This window comes from Cnephaeus nilssonii (assembly GCF_951640355.1).
Source record: "Cnephaeus nilssonii genome assembly, chromosome: 20".
Lineage (NCBI taxonomy): Eukaryota > Metazoa > Chordata > Mammalia > Chiroptera > Vespertilionidae > Cnephaeus > Cnephaeus nilssonii.
Window position 1 is genome coordinate 40,612,958 of NC_137091.1, and position 22,316 is coordinate 40,635,273.

At 50.1% G+C, this 22,316-nt stretch overlaps 2 protein-coding genes across 2 annotated transcripts; one reads left to right on the forward strand and one right to left on the reverse strand.

Annotated features, from left to right (window-relative positions):
* Positions 1-1,889: 1,889 nt before the first annotated feature.
* ETHE1 (ETHE1 persulfide dioxygenase) lies at positions 1,890-14,039 on the reverse strand. The gene is made up of 7 exons (XM_079759441.1): positions 13,896-14,039; positions 13,467-13,611; positions 13,221-13,369; positions 4,538-4,667; positions 2,823-2,912; positions 2,328-2,444; positions 1,890-2,087 (listed from the first exon to the last, which is right to left on the reverse strand). Exons 1-7 carry the CDS (start codon positions 13,974-13,976, stop codon positions 2,035-2,037), a joined length of 765 nt encoding a protein of 254 aa, XP_079615567.1. The 5' UTR covers positions 13,977-14,039; the 3' UTR covers positions 1,890-2,034.
* A 3,090-nt stretch (positions 14,040-17,129) lies between these two features.
* On the forward strand, positions 17,130-21,347 carry ZNF575 (zinc finger protein 575). Its single transcript, XM_079759514.1, has 4 exons — positions 17,130-17,611; positions 17,832-17,942; positions 18,416-18,514; positions 19,006-21,347. The coding sequence occupies exons 3-4, from the start codon at positions 18,433-18,435 to the stop codon at positions 19,665-19,667; spliced, it is 744 nt and encodes a 247-aa protein (XP_079615640.1). The 5' UTR covers positions 17,130-17,611; positions 17,832-17,942; positions 18,416-18,432; the 3' UTR covers positions 19,668-21,347.
* Positions 21,348-22,316: the final 969 nt, after the last annotated feature.

Genomic DNA, 22,316 nt, shown 5'->3' on the forward strand with positions numbered 1-22,316 from the left:
AGGGGAAGTGTGCCCCCCCACCCCCGCCCCACTTTGCTATGGGGTGGAAGAGAGAGGTTAAAGGTGCATGGGCCAGACCCTTTCCTCTCTGGGCAAAAACAGGAAAATACCTGGTGTGTGAGAAAGTGTTATTGGATGTCAGGAGCTGTGCTAAAACTTTGTACACACGTTATGGTCATTTAAGTTCACCCTCACAGCCACCGAGTGAGGAAGAGATGTCTGTCTCCACTTTATAGTGGGGAAACTGAGGCGGAGAGGCACAAGTGGACCCAAAGTCTATCCACGTTCTTAATGTCAGCGCCAGATAGGTTCTCTGGAAGGTCTGTGGTCTCAACCATTAGGCCTACTGTCACTCCAAGCCAGGAAGTGCCTGGAAGGTCATTCCACACAATAGTGACAATAATAGCTCACACTCATCCTCACCTCCCAAGATTCTATGCTGCATCTGTGATGGAAACTACTTGGGAGGCCCTGGTGGTGGGTGTTGCAGCTATGGAGGCCAGGGCGTGGCTGTCCTCGTACTCTGGGGGCCTAGGACAGATCAGTGGGTGTGGTTAGGGTGGGCATTCTATGGCTGCTGTCATCCATTGTGCTGGCAAAAGTCCTATGGCTTCGTTTGAAAACCTTGACCTTAAAACAATTTCCCAGAGATTCATCAGCTCAATTTCAAATGATTAAGAAATCCGCTTCTTTCCACCTATCTATACTAATAAAAGGGTAATATGCAAATTGGTCACAAAGCCCTCACAGGAACAACCAAACAGCAGGCTGCATGGGGCAACCAGGCCGGCATGGGGGGCAGTGAGGGGCAACCAGGCCAGCAGAGGGAGGCAGTGAGGAGTAACCAGGCCAGCAGGGGGGGCTGTTGGGGGCGATCAGGCTGACGGGGGGGCGGGGGGTGCAGTTGGGGGCAACCAGGCTGGCAGGAGGGGCACTTATGGGGCAACCAGGCTGGCGGGGGGGGGGGGGCAGTTAGGGGCAACCAGGCAGGCAGAGGGGGGCAGTTGGGGGTAACCAGGCTAGCAGGGGGGGCAGTTAGGAGCCATCAGGCTGGTAGGCAGAGGTGGTTAGGGGTGATCAGGCTGGCAGGTACGCAGTTAGAAGTCAGTGGTCCTGGATTGTGAGAGGGATGTCTGACTACCGGTTTTGGCCCAATCCCTGGGAGCAAGCCAAAACCGGCAGTCAGACTTCCCCCGAGGGGTCCCAGATTGGAGAGGGTCCAGGATGGGCTGAGGGGATCCCCCCCCCCCCCGCACAAATTTCATGCACCGGGCCTCTAGTAGTTTATAACAGATGATCATCCACTGCTTGTCACTAGAACACAGGAGTCAGCCTGTGTCCATCACACAGATTAGATTTCCTGGGCATCTTAAATAACTGAGCACTTAAATTGCAAATGTCAACTTCTCATTGTGGCTCCTCTTGTCAAACTTATTTTTAAATCTAATATCAACTATTGTCCTGTATCCCATATCTTACAGTGCTAACATTTTCACTAAAAAAAAACAAAACAAAAAAAACATCTTTATCTTCCTTTAAAAGAAAATAGTGGTTAACACTGTGCCAAGGACCTCACACAAATGGACTCATTTTACAGATGAGAAAGTTGAGGCCTGGAGAAGAGAATTGCCTTATCCTGGGTCTCACAGAGGGAAATGGCTCAAACTCAGGATGGTGTTCTAACCCAAGGAGCGAGAAGCCCTGCCCAGGGATCTGTTTGCTTCTGCCCTTGTGAGTTAAAACATCTCCTCCTTGGGGCTCTCTGGACCTTCACCCTGCCCTGCTCTCTGGCCTCTCCAGGGACCAGAACTAACCCCCCTCCAAGCACCTCCACCCAGAAGCCCAAATGGTTCCCCCAGAAAACAGACAGAAGTCAGATTCACAGCAAAAAATATATATTTTTTTATTTTTTTATTTAAGAAGTTTGAGGGCAGGTGAGGGAGGGGAAGAGGGAGGCTCCAGTGCTGGCACCTCTCCCCTCACCCCATTAGTGCATTCATTTTTAATGGCTGTGAGCACCTGGCAGAGATAACGTCAGGAAGGGGGGGTCTGGACCCCACAGCGCATGTTAGCTGGAACAGCAACGTCTGAAAGGAAGAAACCAAGGGTGAAACCAAGGGGCCCCAGGAGGTGCCCTCCCCTCAAGCTTAAATGGGACCCAGAAATCCTAAGGGCCCTCTTTGGAAAACTAGAGTTCTGGCCCTAAGCCTCCTCCTCCCTCAGACCCGGGAGTCCAGGCCTCCAGCCCCTCCTCCCTCAGACCCAGGAGTCCAGGCCCCCAGCCCCTCCTCCCTCAGACCCAGGAAACCAGGTTCCCAACTGCTCACCTATCTGCTTAGGCTTGGGCAAGTTCAGGTTGTCCATGACCTTGACAAACTCCTCACAGCTGAGGGTGAGCCGAGGGTTCAAAGTCCGCTCCTCCTCCACAGTGGACACTGTGAGCCCTAGTGGCCAAGAGAGGGAGAGGAATGTCCATCCTTTGGTGCCTCTGGCCTCCCAGGACTACATTTCCCAGGAGGCTTTGGGGTGCCTCTTTGGCCTGGTTTGTTCCTGAAATTGCTATCCCTCCTCAACAGGCAATATGGGAAATGTCGTTTCTCACAGTCCCCTAGGCTCTAGAAAGAGGTCCCAGGAAAACCCATGCGCCCCGGAATTCTAGGACTTGTGGTTTCTACATCCACACTCAGTACACAGAAGCACATGACCGTCGTTTGGCCAGAGGAATCTCTGGGAATTGTAGTCCCATGCCCCAGAGGATTCGGGCTCCCGGTCAAACAGTAGTAAATTATGTAGGTCCCACACCTCCTCCAGGAAGCCCTCACCGTGGTAATCATGGGCAGGGTAGATCAGACAGTCTCCTGGAAGCGTGAAGATCTTTTCGTGGACTGAGCGGTACAAGGTCTTAGCACAGCCTGGGGAGGGAAAGCTCAGAGGTCAGTGGATCAAGAGGACAAGAAAGAGAGGCCCCTGAACCCCTTCCCTTAAGAAAAAGGTGGGAGGTAGCTAAAACCTCATTTCCTGCCAGGACCCCTTTATCTAGGTAGAGAAGAAGCGGGAAGGGTATTCTAGGCAGGTGGAACAGCATGTACAAACAATTGGAGAATGGTGACAAATTCAGCACGGCTGTAGGTAAGGTTGGGATGAGACCCTGAAGCACCAAGGGACTGGGCCTCACTCTGGGGGTGGCAAGAAAGGGTCTGGGCGGGGAAGATGGAAGGCACTGAAGGCATGAGGCCATGGAGGAGGATGGCGCCATGGTTCCCACAAGGAGCCCTGCGTCCTCAGCTGGGGCGGGGAGAGCCTCTCTGGAATGTTCTTCCACCTTTCATCTCAGCCTAAACCCTTCCATTTCATGACTGCTTTGGGAGTGGAGAAAGAGAATAGGAGCCTCTGAGAGAAAAAGACCGAGTCAGAGATGGAGGGAAAAGGAGAGAGGGGAGAGGAAGAAAGTTACCCACTGCCAGCTCAACATGGCTCTGTCTTTCCCATCTCATCCAGTTTCGCCCTCCTCCCAAAAGGCAGCTAAATCCACCCAATCTGCTGTCAACCCCACATTCACACACACACATACACACACACACCAAAGATCAGCCAAACCCTGAGATTCTGAAACCCCCTTTCCACAGTGAAACTCCTGAATCTAAGTCCCCCAGAAGCCAAACCCGAATGTGACACGGCCCCCAAGCAATCAGAGCACTGACTACCAGTTTCCTAGCAGCTAAACTCCCGAATCAAACCCCGCATGCCCCCCACCCCGCCAGCAGCTAAACCCCTTATGGGGTTTTAAAATATGTCCACAAACTCTTCGACACGCTAAAAAAAATGTAACATGAATTCCCTTCACCTTGATTTAGTGGTTTGGATAAGGGACTTGCATCTCATAAATAAATTATTGCAGAAATGAGAGTTAACTTAGGAAACTAGGTCATTTAAAAAAATTAGGGCCTCTCTCTCTCTCTCTCATAACATCCCTTTAGGGAGAATCCGGCTGTCATGTTGCCGTAACAATACTTAGCCCCACAAAGAGGTCCACTCGGGGAGGAACTGAGGACGCCTGCCCAGAGCCAGGGCCAGCTAGCCAGCTATCTGAGTGAGCCTCATGGAAGCAGATCCTCCAGCCACAGGCGAGCCTTCAGATGACTGAAGCCCAAGCCCATAGCTTGACTGCAACCTCCTGGGAGATCCTGAGCCAAAACCACCCAGCTAAGCTGCCCCAGCGTCCACACTCTCAGACACTCTGTGAGATAATAAATGGTAAGCCACTCAGCTCTGGAGTAATTTCTTTCCCAGCAATAGATAATTAACACACCCCTGAATCTACCTGTCCCCTAACAGCTAACCCCCTCGACCTAACTGTTCTCTCATCAGCTAACCCCTGAATCTAACTCTCCCCCCTCCACTCCAGCAGCTAAATGCCTTGAGTTTAACCCTGACTCCTTAAGAGTTTAACATTCCTTCATTCATTCTTCTGATACTTAAAACCCTGGCACACACATAACTACACTAAGACCTCAGGTTGAGGAAAGGGGCCTGGGACCTTGCTGGAAGTCCGTCCGCCCACACCCTCGGATGAGCAGGGCATCTCCAGTGAAGGCCATGCTGTGATCATTCAGGACGAAGGTGACACAGCCCGGGGTGTGGCCGGGGCTGGCCCGGATCTCCAAGGCCTGCCAGGGAGGGAAAGTACAGACAGTCACCCAGAAGCCAATGGTCTGCCCTCGTGGCGCAACTGACCCCAGGAGCCCCGCCCCACCCCAGGGTCACCTCTAGATTACCTATTTTGTAAAAAGTTAGATTTCCAGGCTCAAACCTCACACCAGCATAAACTCCAAATGGATTAAAGGCGAGAAAATAAACCATAAAACTGTGACAGCCACGAAAGTACAAATGCATATATGACCTCTGGTCAGGGAAGAACATGCAAATCTGATCCCTAAAGTCACACATGGTTATGGACAAGATCAATGGTTTGACTTAAATCAATTTGAAGTTTTGCAATGTCAAAAACACGCTAAACAAAATCCAAAGGGAATAAACAAGCTGGGGACTACATTTGCAACTCACATACCACATGGTCAGTATCCTTCATACACAAACAGGTCTTGCAAATCAATCAGGAAAAGATAAACATACTAATATAAACATAGAATGCTAACAAGTCACTAAAAATTACCATTAAAATAAAATTTAACGATAATATACACAAATATTTAATGACACAAAAATATGTTTAGTATCCAGTAAGTGCAAAAAGCAGGTTACGAAGCCCCTATACAGTATTATCTTTAAGAATGTATTAATTAACTCTAAATATATGGTTTGTTCTTTAGACTTTTCCTATAACATCCTTTTTTATTGATTGATTTGAGAGAGAGAGAAAGAAACAACAAAAACATCAATTCGTTTTTCCACTTGTTTATGCATTTATTGGTTGATTCTTTACTTAAATATATTTTTATTGATTTCAGAGAGGAAGGAAGAGGAAGACAGAGGGAGAGACAGAGACAGACAGAAACATCAATGATGAGAGAGAATTATCGACCAGCTGACTCCTGCACGCCCCCTACAGGGTATCCAGCCCACAACCTGGGCATGTGCCCTGACCAGAGATCGAACCCACAACCTTGGCTTGTTGGGACAAACACTCCAACCAACTGAGCTACCCAGGCAGGGCTTATATCAACCTTTTTTTTTTTTAAAAAAAATAGTGAACATGCAACTTTATAGTTAAAAATAAAACACAAAACTCAGGATACACTAAATATCTAAACACAAAAAAATTAAAATTCTGGAAATATATATAGGAGAATATATATATATAAAATCTTGAGGTAGGAAAGGTTTTTCTAAGCATGACAGGAAATTCATAGGCCATAAGAAAAAATGGTAACAGATGTGGCCACATAGTTTAACTTCACTATAGAAAAGAACAAAATCAGAGTTAAAAGACTAAAAAGAACCTCAGAGACATGTAGCAGCATGTATAAACAGCTCCTAAGCATCAATAAGAACCCCCAAAAGAAAATGGGCAAAAGAAAAAAACAGGCAATTCATGGGAGAGGAAACAAATAGTCAAAAAACAACATGTGAAAGATGTTTACTCTCCTTAAAAGGAAGGGGGAGAGTTAAATTTAAAAATCTTTATTTTTCACCTACCAGACTGGCAACTGTCAGTTGCTTAGGGTGTTTGAGGACAGCGTTTACATTTCCTGGGATGTGGGTACAACTCATATAGTCCTGTTAGAGGACAATTTAGCAGTGTCTGTCATCTCAAATGTGCACGCTTTCTGATCTACCAAAGCCACTTCTAATACTGCCATTAAGAATCCTGGACATGTCCTGACCTGTTTGGCTCAGTGGATAGAGCATCGGCCTGCAGACTGAAAGGTCCCGGGTTCGATTCTGGTCAGGAGCATGTGCCTTGGTTGTGGGCACATCCCCAGTGGGGGGTATGCATGAGGCGGCTGATCGATGTTTCTCTCTCATCCATGTTTCTGACTCTCTATCCTTCTCCCTTCCTCTCGGTAAAAAAAAAAAATCAATAGAATATATTTTTTTTTAAAAAAAAGGATCCTGGATGCCAGCCCAGGGAGTCCTCATTATGTAAATCCCCACACTTAATTCAGGGAAGCAATTGTCAGGAAAAAATATGTTTCTAATGATCTAACTTCTGAAACTACTTCCATCAGCTAATCCACTCTCAAAGGGGATCAGCGCAAGCCCGCAGCGCACTCACCTTGCAGTTCCTATGGCTCACACTGCCCCCTGGTGGCAAGTAAGCTCTCGGCTTCTTTTCCCTTGGTCTAAGTGTCTTCTTTTGCTCCATTCTTCAAGTATTTGATCTTGGTATAACCATGCATTTTTTCTATGCCCTCTCTACTCAAAAACCCAAAGTATCATTTCCCATTGTAGCTAAATACTCCGAGCCCCCATCAGTTAAACCTTTTGTAATTGATTTTTTTTTTTTGAGAAGGAGGAAGGGAGAGAGAAAAAAGAATCAATGTGAGATAGATCTATCGATTGATTGCCTGTTGTACATACCCAGACCGGGGATCGAACCCACAACCTAGGTATGTGTCCTGACTAGGAATCGAACCCAAGACCTTTCAGTGCAGAGGACAACATTCCAACCAACTGAGCCACACCGGCCAAGGCTAAACCTTCTTTTTTGTGGAAACAAAATAATATGAAGTGATGGATGGATAGAGGTGGAAGCTGTGAAATTTTTTCAACTTGTCTGTATGCTTCAAATTTTTCATAAAATATTTGAGGATAGCCCTAGCTGGTTTGGCTCAGTGGATAGAGTATCTGCCTGCAGACTGAAGGGTCCCAGGTTCGATTCAGGTCAAGGACACATGCCTGGGTTTCGGATTTGATCCCCAGTAGGGGGCGTGCAGGGGGCAGCCCATCAATGATTCTCTCTGATCATTGATGTTTCTCTCTCTCTCTCCCTTCCTCTCCCTTCCTCTCTGAAATTAATATAAATAAACAAATAAACAAATACATAAATAAAATTAACTATTGGGCAGTTTCTACTAAAGTTAAACATGTGTCAGTTCTGTGACCCAGCAAGTCCACTCCTTGGAATCGAGGGTAATATTGACCAAGAGATTTGTACAAGAATCTTCAAAGCAGAACTATTCATAATAGCCTAAAACTGCAAGCAGCCATCAAAAGGAGAATGGATACCGTGTCGTAAATTCACACCATGAAATATTCTATATCCGGGTTGGTAAGCTATGGCCGATGCATTGGGCCTGCCACCTGCTTTCGTAAGGTCTGAAAGCTAAGAATGGTTGATACATTTTTTCATGGTTGAAAAAAATAAAAGTAAGACTGATTATTTCATTGCACATGAAAATTGTTGACATTAAAATGTCAGTGGCCATAAATAAAGTTTTACTGGAAAACAGGCATGCTTATTCATTTGGTAAGAAAGCATCATCTATGGCTGCTTTCATGCCAACAGGAGAATTGAGTAGTTACAACAGAGACCATATGACCTGCCAACCGAAAATATTTACTATCTGGTCCTTTACAGAAAAAGTTTATCAGCCCCTGCTATACAGCAACAGAAGGAAAGAATTATAACCATATGCAACATCATGTACAGCGAAATAAGCCCAGCCCTGGCCAGGTGCTCAGTGGTTGGCGCATTGGCCTGCAGACGGAAGGGTCTCGGGTTTGATTCCCAGTCAAGGGCACGTACCTCGGATACAGGTTCTTCAACCCCAGTAGGGGCATGTGTAAGGAGCAACCAATTGATGTGTCTCTCTCACCTCTCTCTCTATCTCTCTCCCCCCTCTCCCTTCCACTCTTTCTAGAAATCAATGGGAAAAATACCCTCAGTTAAGGATTTTTTTTTTTAAATTAAATACGAGAAGCCCAGCTGGTATGGGTCAGTGGTTGAGAGTCAATCCAGGAACCAAGAGTTGCTGGTTCGATTCCTGGTGAGGGCACATGCCTGGGTTGCGGGCTTGATCCCCAGTGAGGGACATGCAGGAGGCAGCCGATCAATGGTGTTTCTCTCTCATAGATGTTTCTACCTCGCTGTCCCTCTCTCTTCCTCTCGCTCTAAAAGTCAGTAAAAATAAATTTTTTAAAAATAAGACGAAGAAAGAAAAAAGCCAGGCACAAAAGAGTACACACTGTATGATTCCTGGCTATAAGGCCCAGAGTAAGCGGAACTAATCTAAGATTGAGACAGAAGAATGATCCCTTGGTGAGGTGTCAATGCCAGAGAGAGGACAAGGAAGCCTCCTGTGGTGTTGGGCATGTTTTATATCTGCATCTGGGCGGTGGATACTCAAGTGCAAACATGTAAAAATGTACCAAGCTGCACATGTGCACTTGGTACTGTATTATATGTATGTTACAACTCAATTCTAAAAAGTGGGCGGGGCGCCCTGGCTGGTTTGGCTCAGTGGACAGATCATCGGCCTGCGGACCCAAGGGTCCCGGGTTCGATTCCGGTCAAGGGCACATACCTTGGTTGCAGGCTCCTCCCCAGTCTGGGTCCTGGTCAAGGCTTGTGCAGGAGGCAACCAATCGATGTTCCTCTCACATCAATGTTTCTCTCTATCTTTCCCTCTCTCTTTCCCTCTCTCTAAAAAGCAATGGAAATATATCCTGGGGTGAGAAAATAAATAAATAAATGGGGGGGGGGGGCGGGTGTGGATAGCCCTAGCCGCCTGGCTCCGTGGATATAGAGCATCGGCCCTCAGAATAAAGGGTCTCGGGCCCTGACCGGTTTGGCTCAGTGGATGGAGCGTCGGACTGTGGACTGAGGGGTCCCAGGTTCGATTCCGGTCAAGGGCATGTACCTTGGTTGCGGGCACATCCCCAGTAGGGGGTGTGCAAGAGGCAGCTGATCGATGTTTCTCTCTCATCGGTGTTTCTAACTCTCTATCCCTCTCCCTTCCTCTCTGTAATAAATCAATAAAATATATTAAAAAAAAATAAAAAGAATAAAAGGTCTCGGGTTCTATTCCAGTCAAGGGCACATATCTCAGTTGCGGGCTCATCCTGGCCCTGGTCAGGGCACATGCAAGAGGCAACCAAGCAATGTATCTCTCTCACATCGATGTTTCTCTCTCTCTCTGTCTCTTCCCCTCCCTTACACTCTGTCTAAAAATCAATGGAAAAAAAATATCGTCCGGTGAGGATTAACAACAACAACAACAAACGTAGGGGGAGGAAAAATAAGGGAGAGAAAAAAAGTGTGCCCATCTCTAAAGGTGTAAAAGAACTCAGGTGAAAACCAATAACAAAATGCTCAGTATTCATATGACATATAATAACAGGTGTTGACAAGGATGGGGAGGAACGGGAACCCTTTCCTGGTGGGAACATACAATGATGCAGCCATTTTGGATAACGGTCTGGCATTTCCTCAAACTGTTAAACGTAGTGTTAGCATATGATCCAGCAATTTTATCCTAGTATATACCCAAAGAAAATGAAAGCACATGTCCACACAAAAACTTGTACATGATTATTCATAGCAGCATTATTCAAAATAGCCAAAAAATGGAAACAACGCAAATGTCTATTGACTAATAAATTGATGTATAAAATGTAGTATATCGAAACAATGGAATATTAGATAACAATAAAAAGAAGCCGTATGCCCTAGCTGGTTTGGCTAAGAGGATAGAGCATTGGCCTTTGGATTTAAGGATCCCGGGTTCAATTCTGGTCAAGGGCACATGCCCGGGATGTGGGCTTGATCCCCAATAGGAGGTGTGCAGGAGGCAGCTGGTCAATGATTCTCTCTCATCATTGATGTTTCTATCTCTCCCTCTCCTTTCCTCTCTGAAATCAATAAAAATATATTTTTTTAAAAAAGAAGAAGAAGAAGCCCTAGCTGGTTTGGCTCAATGGATAGAGCGTCAGCCTATGAACTGAAGGGTCCCAGGTTTGATTCTGGTCAAGGGCACGTACCCAGGTTGCAGGCTCAACCTGGTAAGGGTGGATGCAGGAGGCAATCAATTGATATGTCTCTCTCACATCGATGTTTCTCTCTCTGTGTCTCTCCCCATTCCTTCCACTCTCTCTAAAAATCAATGGGAAAACATTGATTTTCAAGAGGTGAAGATTAACAAAAAAGAAAGAAGGAAAGGAAGGAAGGAAGGAAGGAAGGAAGGAAGGAAGGAAGGAAGGAAGGAAGGAAGGAAGGAAGGGAGGGAGGAAGGAAGGGGCCCTGGCTGGTGTGACTGAGTTGGCTGGAGCATCATTCTGTGCACCAAAGGGTTGCAGGTTCCATTCCTGGTCAGGGCAAGTATGGAAGGCAACAAATTGATGTTCTCTCACACATTGATGTTTCTCTCTCTCTCTCTCTCTCTCTCTCTCTCTCTCTCTCTCTCTCTCAAAACCAATAATCATATGCTCAAATGAAGATTTAAAAAAAGAAATGAAACACTGATATATGCTACAACATGTTTTCTGTCTCTCTGTTTGTTTGTTAGTCCTCATCCGAGGACATGCTTTTATTGATTTTTAGAGAGAAAGGAAGGGAGAGGGGGAGAGAAAATGAGAAACATTGATCCGTTGCCTCCTGTACATGCCCCTATCTGAGATCAAACTCAAAACCTGGGCATTGCCCTGACCAGGAATCCAGACCTGGACCATTTCGGTGCACAGGAAGAACTCAACCACGTGCCAGGGCTATGCTACAACATGGATGAACCTTAAAAACATTATGATCAGTGACAGAAGCCAGTCACTTAAGGCCACATATTGTCTGATTCCATTTCTATGAAAAGTCCAGAATAGTCAAAGCTATAGACAGAAAGTAGATGAATGGTTGCTTAAGGCTGTAGGGATGAAAGGAGGGAGGGGCTGAGATGACAGCTAAGGGGTATGGGATTTCGTTTTGAATGATGAAATACTCAAAAATTAATTGTGGTGACATTTGCACAACTCTGTGATTACACTAAGTCATTGAATTGTATACTTTTAATGGGTGAATCAGATGATTAATGAATTAAGTCACTAAAGCTGCTTAAAACAGCAAATGCTGAAGCTAAATCTACCTGGCTAAACCCTTCAACCTTCATTCGTTGAAAACCTCATTCATTTAACAACGGGCTGCTCTTGACACAAAATCTGACCATTTCTCCCTCTTCTAAGACTTCTCAACCCAAGAGATGCATTGTAGCACCTGGCTATTGTGTACAGTGTCCATAAATGTACAATGCATTTTGTTTACCTGCTTTCAGAAAAAGGCTTGAAATAAAGAGGCTATAACCATTATAGCTAAATCTTCTGATCCCACACACAGCCCTCCTTTCTGCTGAATGCTCTGACTCAAACTCTCTCCATTTAGCAAAATCCCCTAATCTGGAGGCTGATTACTCACCCTGTCACCTGACATTCTGTCCCCAGGTTCAGCCAAATTCTCTGTATCTTTGGCGACTCCGATCAGAAAAAAAGCCCTGCCAGTTCTCTGAGGGCAACTCCCCCAGCACCCTCCCGCCCTCCACATTAACCCTGGGTTGCCATTATGGCCAGAAACCTGCTGATGGTGCCTGTGGTGAAGGAAGGACAGGCAGGAAGGAGCCTTCAGAGATCATTCTGGTGTGAAGCAATAGCAGGGCTGGGGCCAGGGTGAGGGAAGCTAGTAGACGGTGCCTGGGGCGCCTGGGGTGCAACATTCAAGAAGGAAGTTCACCAAAAGATGCTGACTCTTTTTTTTTTAAATATATTTTATTGATTTTACAGAGAGGAAGGGAGAGGGATAGAAAGTCAGAAACATTGATGAGAGAGAAACATCGATCAGCTGCCTCCTGCACACCCCCCACTGGGGATGTGCCCGCAACCAAGGTACATGCCCTGGACCGGAATCGAACCCGGGACCTTTCAGTCCGCAGGCCGACACTCTATCCACTGAGCCAAACTGGTCAGGGCGGTGCTGACTCTTTAAAAAAAATTATTAATTTGAGAGAGAGAGAGAAACATTGATTTGTTTTTCCACTTACTGATGCATTCATTGATTGATTCTTTTTAAAAATATATATATATATTATTGATTTTTTACAGAGAGGAAGGGAGAGGGATAGAGAGTTAGAAACATCGATGAGAGAGAAACATCGATCAGCTGCCTCCTGCACAAGCCCACCTGGGGATGTGCCCGCAACCAGGGTACATGCCCTTGACCGGAATCGAACCTGGGACCCTTGAGTACGCAGGCCGACGCTCTATCCACTGAGCCAAACTGGTTAGGGCTGATTGATTCTTGTATGTGCCCTGACCTGGGACTGAACTTAACCTTGGTGTATGGAGAGGATGCTCTAACCAACTGAGCTAGCCTGCCAGGGCCCAAGGTGCTGACCGTGAGAGTGAGTGCCTCCTTCAACGGTGCACCCTAGGCCCTCGCTGGCCTCACCCTCGTCCTGAGCAACAGGATGCTACTTCCTCCAACGGTGGCTCTCAGAAGCCAGGGCTGGGCTCCCCCTCGGCCCTGGCCTTGGCCTTCAGCCCCCAATCAACTTTGATGGAGATGCCAGGCCGAAGGAGTTGCCCAGAGCTGTAGGAAACTCCCTACGTGCTGTTGACTTAAAGGGCTCGGCCAGAGACACACCTACCCAGAGCCAGGGGCCCCCGCCTGCTCCCAGAGGTGAAACTCCGGGGGGTGCGGAACCCAGGCCCCGCGTCCCTGCAGCCCAGGCTACCCCCCTCTCGCAGACCCGAGCCTCCAACTCACGAAGCGTCCAACTCACGAAGCGCCCGAAGCGGATGGCCTGTCCGTCCTCTACGTGCAGGTCCGCCTGGGCCCCGCTGCGGCGGGAGATGACGGACCGGCAGCCGGGGAGCAGGGAGCGCAGCAGCCCCGAGCCCGTGACGTGGTCGGCGTGGCAGTGGGTGTTCACTGGAGGGAGACAGGGGAGCAGGTCCAGGAGCGCACAGGGCAGGGGGGTCCCAGCCGCCCCCCCGCCCCGGCCCGGCGGGCGTCCGGCCAGACTGACCGGCGTACAGCAGCCGCAGCCCCAGCTCCTGGACCAGCTTGGCGTCCCGAGGCGCCGTCTCCAGAACCGGGTCGATCAGGACGGCCTCGCGGGCCTCTCGGTCGCCCAGGAGGTACGTGTAGGTGCAGCTCTTGGGCTCGAACAGCTGGGAAGGGGCGGGGGCCGGTGAGAGCGCAGAGCAGAGTCCCGCTCGCGAGCACCGGGGAGCCCGGCCTGGACGCGGCCCCCGAAGATCCAGAAGCAGAACCCCCCAGCCCCCAGAGCCCGGCGGGGTACCGAGACCCCGCTTCCCCGGAGGTCCCCCCGCCCTCTCCGTGAAGAACCGGGAGCCGGCCCGAGCCCAGGGCCCCCAGGTCCCTCCCGGATCACAGCACCGGGACCTCGGCGCCGGCGGCCGCCCGGGCCCGGCCCCGCTCCCGCCGCGCTCACCTGCCTCAGCAGGACCGGCGCCCCCGCCCCGCGGTGCTGGCTCAGCTGCCGCCCCGCGACCCTCAGCGCGGCCCCCGCCATCGCGCCGGCCGGATGGGGACTGAGCCCAGGCAGCGCCCTTGGAGCCGGGTGCACCCTCCCGACCCCGGGGGACGGGCGAGCGCCGGGCCCGCCTTAAGGGGGCGGGGCGGGGGCGGGGCGGGCGGGGGCGGGGGCGGGGCGGGGCGGGGCGCGCCTTAAAGGGGCCGCGGGCGCGGGGCCGGGCCGCACGAAGGGGACCGTGCACAGCGGGCGGGGAAACCTCGTGGGCCCCGCAGAGTCGGGCTGGGGCGGCGAGGAGACCTCGGGGACCCCGCTGACGGAGAAAACGGGAGAAACCGGGGGACACTCAAGGGCGCGGGAGAGACGCTGAGAGCAGCACAGACAGGGGAGAGGCGGAAACCCAACCGGAGGCCCCGGTGCGCGCACAGCCCCGGGCGGTCCTGTAGGAAAAGGGGGTGGGAGGGAGGTGGGCTCGTCACTGTTACGGGGGAGGGGGGGGGGGAGTTTGGTTCCGTCACTTAAGGTGGGTGCGTGACTCCCAGAATACTTGATCCCATTAAAGTTTTTTTTTTAATGTTTTTAATTGATGATTTGAGAGCGGAAGGGAGAGAGAAAAAGAGAGAGACAGATTTGCTGTTGGACGTATTTGTGCATTCATTGGTTGAATCTTGTATGTGCCCTGAGGGGGCGGGGGAGGGATTGAACCGGCCCTTGGCTACTGAGCTACCAGGCCAGGGTCTAAAGTTTATTTAAGCATTGCTAAGAAAAAAAATAAATAGAACGAAAGAAAATAAAAATTGCCGAAACCGGTTTGGCTCAGTGGATAGAGCGTCGGCCTGCGGACTCAAGGGTCCCAGGTTCGATTCCGGTCAAGGGCATGTACCTTGGTTGCGGGCACATCCCCAGTTGGGGGGGGGGGGGGGGGTGCAGGAGGCAGCTGATCGATGTTTCTCTCTCATCGATGTTTCTAACTCTCTATCCCTCTCTCTTCCTCTCTGTAAAAAATCAATAAAATATATTTTTTTAAAAAAGAAAGAAAATAAAAATTGCTAAGTATGTTTTTCAGGGATGTTTCTTTCTTCCCAGGAAGAAATCATTTATAAGAAAGAATGTTGCATTATATCTTGCAAAATCAAGATATCATGGGGCCATTTGGCTTTTGTTGGGATGTAAACCTCTGAAAGGGGGCTTTTGTTCATTTACCCCAGGGACCTGGATCTGAGAGGCTGTGTTGTGTAGCCGGAGACAGTCAGAAAGATTGCTCTTTGGAATCACACCCGCGGGGAGAATGGGACGGCCCACTCTGCCCGGAGGGCCTAAGTCGCTTTGGCACAGAGAAGCCGGCCTGATTTCCAGCCAGGGGCAGGGCTTCCGCGGAAGGGTTTCTGGCAACTACAGTTGAGCCTGGAGGGTCGACTTAGACGTGAATTTTTCTCAGTAAATATATTAGAAATTTTTCTGGAGATTGCGATCATTTTTTAAAATTCACAAACTGCATAGCCTAGAAATATGAAAAAGGTTAAGAAAAAGTTAGAGATGTCATGGATGCATAAAATTCTGTATATATTTTCCTTATGACTTCCTTTTTTAAATATTTTTATTGATTTCAGAGAGGAAGGGAGAGGGAGAGAGAGAGATAGAAACATCAATGATGAAAGAGAATCATTGATGGGCTGCCTCCTGCACGCCCCCTCCTGGGGATCGAGCCTGCAACCAAGGTACATGCCCTTGACCAGAATCAAACCTGCGACCCTTTATCTGCGGTCCGTCGCTCTATCCACTGAGCCAAACCGGTTAGGGCTACTCATTTATTCTTCACATTGAGGTCTTCTGCATGCTTGACTCAAGCTGGGTGAAGCTGGGGGCCCAGAGGTGAGTCCTTAATCTGGATGGGGAGAGAGGACCAGACATCAGGGCTAAAACAAGGTGACTTCCAGGAGCTCAGGGGAGGGAAGGACCAGCAAAATGGGGACCCTCAGGCAATCTTTACTGTGAGGGGTCCCCAAATAAGACCTCTTCACCCCTGGGGCACCCATTCCTGATGTTTTTGCAGGATTGCTAGACCAGTAACCTGTTCCTTGAAGGCTCAAAGGCCTGCCGGACAGGTTGTTAGGATTAAATTCAGTAATCAATGGAAAGTATTTAGAACAGTGCCCAACAAATTAGTCAATTCTACCTCAGGGCCTTTGCACCAGCTGTGCCCTCTGTCTCCAAGGTCCTGCGTCCATCCGTTTGTTTGCTGATTCCCCCTTCAGGTCTCAGTTCAGATATCACCACTGCAGAAGGCCTCCCCTGCCCACCCTCTCTCTATGAGGTAGAACTGACTAATTTGTTGGGCACTGTTCTAAACACTTTCCATTGATTGCTGAATTTAATCCTAACAACCTGGACTGTATACAGGAGGAAACTGAGGCCCAGAAAAATGAAGTGCCTTGCCCAAGGTCACACAGCTAGAAAGTGGCAGAGCCAAGATTCCAGGCAATCTGGCTCCAGAGCCCAAATAACCCCCCAGGGTAACTCCCACAGCTCCCAGGGCTCGCAGACCTTGTGGCTGAACCACCCGTGCAGGAGATTTCTATGGGCACTTCCCGGTCACTGCTCGCGGAAGGCTGCAAAGCACGCCGCTCCGGGAGTGGCACCAGGGGCTCCTACCCCTCCGGAAACACCGGCCTGGGCACCTCGCGACCGCTGCCCTCGGTCACGCCCCTGGGTCCCGCCCCTGGGGTGGGCGGGGCGGAGAACCTTGAATCACCCAATGGCGAAGGGCGCCTGGGCGCTATGCAAATCAAGTGCCTTTTATTGGGCGTTAGCTCCGCCCCGCCCTCTGTCCCGGAATTAGCCAGACTTTGTGCGAAAGCTTTGAGCAGTGGCATTTGCTGGAGAAACTGCCTCCGGAGACGGCTCGCGGGCTCCTAGTGGAATGCTGCGAAAGAAGCGGGGCGCTGCCTCCGTGAGGTCTCAGCGCAGCGTCTCCCTATTAGCACGTTCTTCTTTTTTTTTTAAATTTCTTTATTGATTAAAGTATCACATATTTGTCCTCATCCCCCCATTCCCATCCCACACCCCTCCCCACACATGCCCCCACCCCCCTGTTGTCCTTAACCACTGGTTAGGCTCGTATGCATGCACACAAGTCCTTTGGTTGATCTCTCCCCTTTACCCCCACCTTCCCCTACCCTCCCTCTGAGGCCCGACAGTCTGATCCATGCCTCCTTGTTTCTGGGTCTGTTCTTGTTCATCAGTCTATGTTGTTCATTATTTCCCCTAGATGAGCGAGATCATGTTGTTAGCACGTTCTTGACTCCAGTCAGCCACCGTAGGCCCCGCAAACCTCCGTACACTTTCCTGCTGTCCTTCGGCCCCGCAGCTCTGCGCTTGCTCGCCAACTAGGCTGCCTTGCACCCACCCCTCCTTCGGCTCTGTCTCCCAAGCCGCAGCCTCCGCCGGCCGTGACTGCGCTTGCGTACGGACGCCCCCACCGGCACCGCAAGGGAGGAGGGGTAATGGAAATGAGGCTGGACCCTGCCGCTTTCGAGCGCTCCCTGCCCTGCCCTACGGTCGCTGGGTGCACGGCGTGCGGTGCAACTCCGTCGCATCCGAGGGCAGCGGGGCTGCGACCTAGGCCTCCGCGAGAGGGGCCCGCAGCCCCGCCCCCGGGGAGGTGCAGTCCGCAGGTGAGAGTGCTGGGGCCTGGGCCCAGATGCTTGGGTCTTGGGGAAATGGATTAGAATCTCCCGGAGTGGGGTCGTTTGGGACGCTGATGCATAGGTTCGGGTGGGGCTGCACCGGTGCCCGAGCCTTGGGAGGGTGTACTGGTGTCCGAATGCCATGATCCCGAGGCCCGGACGCTTGGGATCCCGACGCACGCCACATTCTTTCTCTGTCTTCCTCCAGGTCTCCTCTCTGCCCTCTACGGCTTCAACTCCACACCGGGGATGACATTTAGCAAGGAGGAAGAAATTTAGCGGTCCTCGTGGCGTCAATGGACTGAGACTAAGCCAAAAGGTAAAGATTCCTCTTTGACCTGACATTCCGCCGGAGCTCTCAGGCCCCTCTCCTGGGAAAGTTGTGAGAGACACGCCCACTGATATCTTAGGCCCCTCCCCTGGGTCAGAGCTGCCGAGCCGCGGACTTGGGGTCCGATTTGCATAGCTCCGCCCACTTTGGACAGAGGCTCCGCCCGCCCTGCACCCAGGAACGCTGAGTTCAAGTTGTTCAGAGGCCCAGCTACTCCGCGGGAAGGCTCCAACCCTGGGTCTACGGCCAAGGGAATGCCTCTGCGTCCGATTTGCATAGCCCCGCCCATTGTGCTTTTAGGCTCCGCCTTCCAGCAACGCCCATCCTTGCTTAGGATCCCAGATTTAAATAAGACCAGGCTCCTCAACAGACTGGCCCCAGATTTTAGGCCCTCCAGCCCTGTCTCCATTAGCCTAATAATCACCAGCGACGCCCCTCCACCTCCCTGGGCCCTCCTTTAGGTTTCTGGGCCGGCAAGATGCTGGAGCGAGATGCGGAGCCGGAGGCTGAGGCCACAGACCCTAGTCCTGCAGGCAAGGAACCAGTGACCCAAGGCGGAGGTGAGAGCGGCCCTGTGGGTGGGAGGCACTCTCCAGGAATGGGGCTAAGAGAATCACATTTCGGGAATGTCTCAGGGTGAAAGTTTGAGAGCCCAGGGTGATGACCGTTTGGGACCCCCTAAAATGTGACGTTCTGGGGAATCCTGGGTTGGCTTTGCGGGACCCTTCGTGATCATTTCTAGGACTCAGGGAATTACAGGAGGGGCAGGGAGGATGGCATGCAAACATTCAGGGTGATCCCTTGGGAAAATACTAGAAGCAGTTTGGGAAAGCCTTCGCTTTGGGGATGCAGGTAGGTAATGCTGTGGAACCGCTTAGGACGATGGATGGCAGCGGCTGGAGAGCAGAAACATGCCATTTGAGGAATTTCAGGATGACCCTTGAGGTGCCCAGATATATTCAAATATCAAAGTGGGGTGGGGTAGGGGAGCCTGGACCAGATTTAGGGAGTTGGCTGCAGCCAGGAGCCCACCAGCCCTCCTGTACCCTAGCTCGCCACCAGGGTTCGTCCCAGAAGGCCCACCAGTCGGCTCCAGGGCCTGCTGCATCCACAGAGACGCCATCGCGACCCCGCCGGCGACCCCCGCCCCAACGCCCGCACCGATGCCCCGACTGTGACAAGGCCTTCTCGTACCCGTCCAAGCTGGCCACGCACCGGTTGGCACACGGTGGCGCTCGCCCCCACCCGTGCCCCGACTGCCCCAAGGCCTTCTCCTACCCTTCCAAGTTGGCAGCCCACCGCCTCACGCACAGCGGCGCCCGCCCGCACTCGTGCCCGCACTGCCCAAAGGCCTTTGGCCACCGTTCCAAGCTGGCAGCCCACCTCTGGACCCACGCGCCCGCCCGCCCCTACCCGTGCCCTGACTGCTCCAAGTCCTTCTGCTACCCCTCCAAGCTGGCTGCCCACCGACACACGCACCATGCCACGGAGGCCCGCCCCTACCCTTGTCCCCACTGCCCCAAGGCTTTTTCATTCCCCTCCAAACTGGCTGCCCATCGCCTATGTCATGACCCCCCCACCGCGCCGAGCAGCCAGGCCACCGCCCGACGACATCGCTGCTCCAGCTGCGGCCAGGCCTTTGGCCAGAGACGCCTCCTGCTCCTTCACCAACGCAGCCACCACCAGGCGGAGAGTCCGGGGGAGCGGGAGTGAGCCCTCCCCTTGGCTCACTGGCCCCCTCTGCCCAGCTTGGTGGCATCTCTAAACCAGGCTTGCCTCTTGTAGCTGGCAGGGAGGCCTGCCCCTCCTGCGTACCACTGGGCTCTCACTTAAAAGGTGGAGGAACTCTTTGCTCACCCTCTTTGGGGAAGGGGAGGGAATGTGTCAACCACAGAGAGTTAACCGGCCCCAGACCATGGACCTGGAGCTGTGGTGGGAAAGAACTGGCTCCGGTTTTTCCTGAATATTCATTTGGCAAAGGTACAAGGTCTGCTAGCATTGTGGGGTGGTGGGGAGTGTGGGGAAACAGCCTCTCTCCCATTGTCGTACGTTAAATTGGTGCTTCCATTTTGGCCATTTGGCTGTACCTATGAAATACTTAAATGCACTCCTGCTCTTGTCAGCTATTCCACTTCTAAGAATGTATCCTATAAATAAACTCAAGCATGTGAACAAGGCATAAGGACAAGGATGTTCGCTGCAGCCCAAAGATGGAAAGCAACCCAAGTGTTCATCAATCGAGACCAGCTAATTCATTACAATACAGCCATAGCATGGAAGGTGTAGCTGCAGGGGGGAGAAATCAGCTCAATGTGTACCGATGTGGAAAGATTCCCAAGATGTAAATGATAAAAGCCAGAACAAGGGGCATACTGCTGATAGTAGGTAAAGTCCTAGCTTCGGAGCCAGCCCTGACTCACTGTGTATGAGCCGGGGGGCCTCGGACAACCTTGGGCACTTCTCTGGACTCAGATTCTTATCTATAAAATGGGAGTGTTATAAGGCCCTTGTAAGGGTGCAAGCATCATCATCTTGGGCAAGTCAGTTCCCTTCTGAGAGCCAGTTTCTCTCACTATAAAATCAGATGATTGAGCTAACATTGGACTGCTCTTCATCCTACACAGTAAGCACCTACTGTGTGCTAGGACCTAAATAGGGTATTAGGAATACAGCAGTAAATAAGATAGACCTGGTTTAGTGAGGATGGGGGGGGTCACTAGTCAAGTAATGATAAAGAAGCTTAAGTCCATTTTGAAGAACAAGTGGGGAGCTTTGGTCCTGACACGTGACAACCCCCACCGGTAGGTCAGGGGTTGGCAAACTTTTCCTGTAAAGGGCCAGATGGTATATATTTTTAGGTTTTGCAGGCCATATGGTGTCTGCCATGACTACTCAACTCTGCTGTTGTAGTGCAAAAGCAGCCACACTCATGACACATTAATGAATTTGTGGCTGGGTTCCAATAAAACTTTATTTCAAAAACAACAAGTGGGCTGGATTTTGCCTATGGACTGCAATTTGCCGACCCCTGCTGTAGGTGAGTGGGGAAAGGACAGGCTAATATGTGAGTTAGCTGAGGTGAAAAAAAAAAAAATGAAATGGGAGGGACCCTGTGATGGGCAGAATAATGGTCCCCCAAAGTTGTCCCCATCCTAACCCCTAGCACCTATATGTTAGCTTACACATGGCAGAATGGACTTTACAGATGTGATTAAGGATTCTGAGATGGTAATATTATCCTGATTATTTGTGAGCGCAATATAATCACAAGGGTCCTCATCTGGGGAAGAGGGAAACTGAGGAGATGTGACAATGGAAGCAGAGATTGAGTGATGCAGGGCCACAATTCAAGGAACTTGGCAGCCTCTAGAGGCTAGAAAAGTCAAGAAAATTATTCTCTGGGGGGGGGGGGGTGTGGGATGGGAATGGGGGGACGAGGACAAATATGTGATACCTTAATCAATAAAGAAATTTAAAAAAAAAAGAAAATTATTCTCCCTCAGAACCTCTGGAACAGTGGTTCTCAACCTTTCTAATGCCGCGACCCTTTAATACAGTTCTTCATGTTGTGCTGACCCCCAACCATAAAATTATTTTTGTTGCTACTTCATAACTGTAATTTTGCTACTGTTAATAAATCGTAATGTAAATATCTGTGTTTTCCGATGGTCTTAGGCTCTACGCGACCCACAGGTTGAGAACCACTAGCAGGGTCGCATAAGACCATCGGAAAACACAGATATTTACATTACAATTCATTAACAGTAGCAAAATTAGAGTTATGAAGTAGCAACAAAAATAATTTTATGGTTGGGGGTCAGCACAACATGAGGAACTGTATTAAAGGGTCGCGGCATTAGGAAAGGTTGAGAACCACTGATCTAGAAGGTACCCAGGCCTGCTGCCACCATAATTTTGGCCCAGAGACTGAGTTTGGACTGCTGACCTCTAGAACTGTAAGAAAATAAATGTGTATAATTTAAAGTCATTAAGCTTGTGGTAATTTGTTACAGCAACAATAGAAAACTAATACAGATCCCTACCTCACACCATACACAAAAGCTAGTTTCTAGGGAGTTAAGATCTAAATTTGAAGCACAACACTCATTTAAATGGAAATATAGGAGAATATCTTAGTAACCTCAGAAATAGAGAAAGTATTTTTAAGACACAAAAAGAGCAAATTATAGAGGAAGAGACTGGTAAGTTTGACCATAAACAAATCAAGTTAGAGATATGATACAGCATAATAAGAGTGTATACCTAACATATACTATTCTAGAGGTTAGGAAAAGCCTTCTTTTTTAAAATACATTTTTATTGATTTCAGAGAGGAAGGGAGAGGGAGAGATAAAAACATCG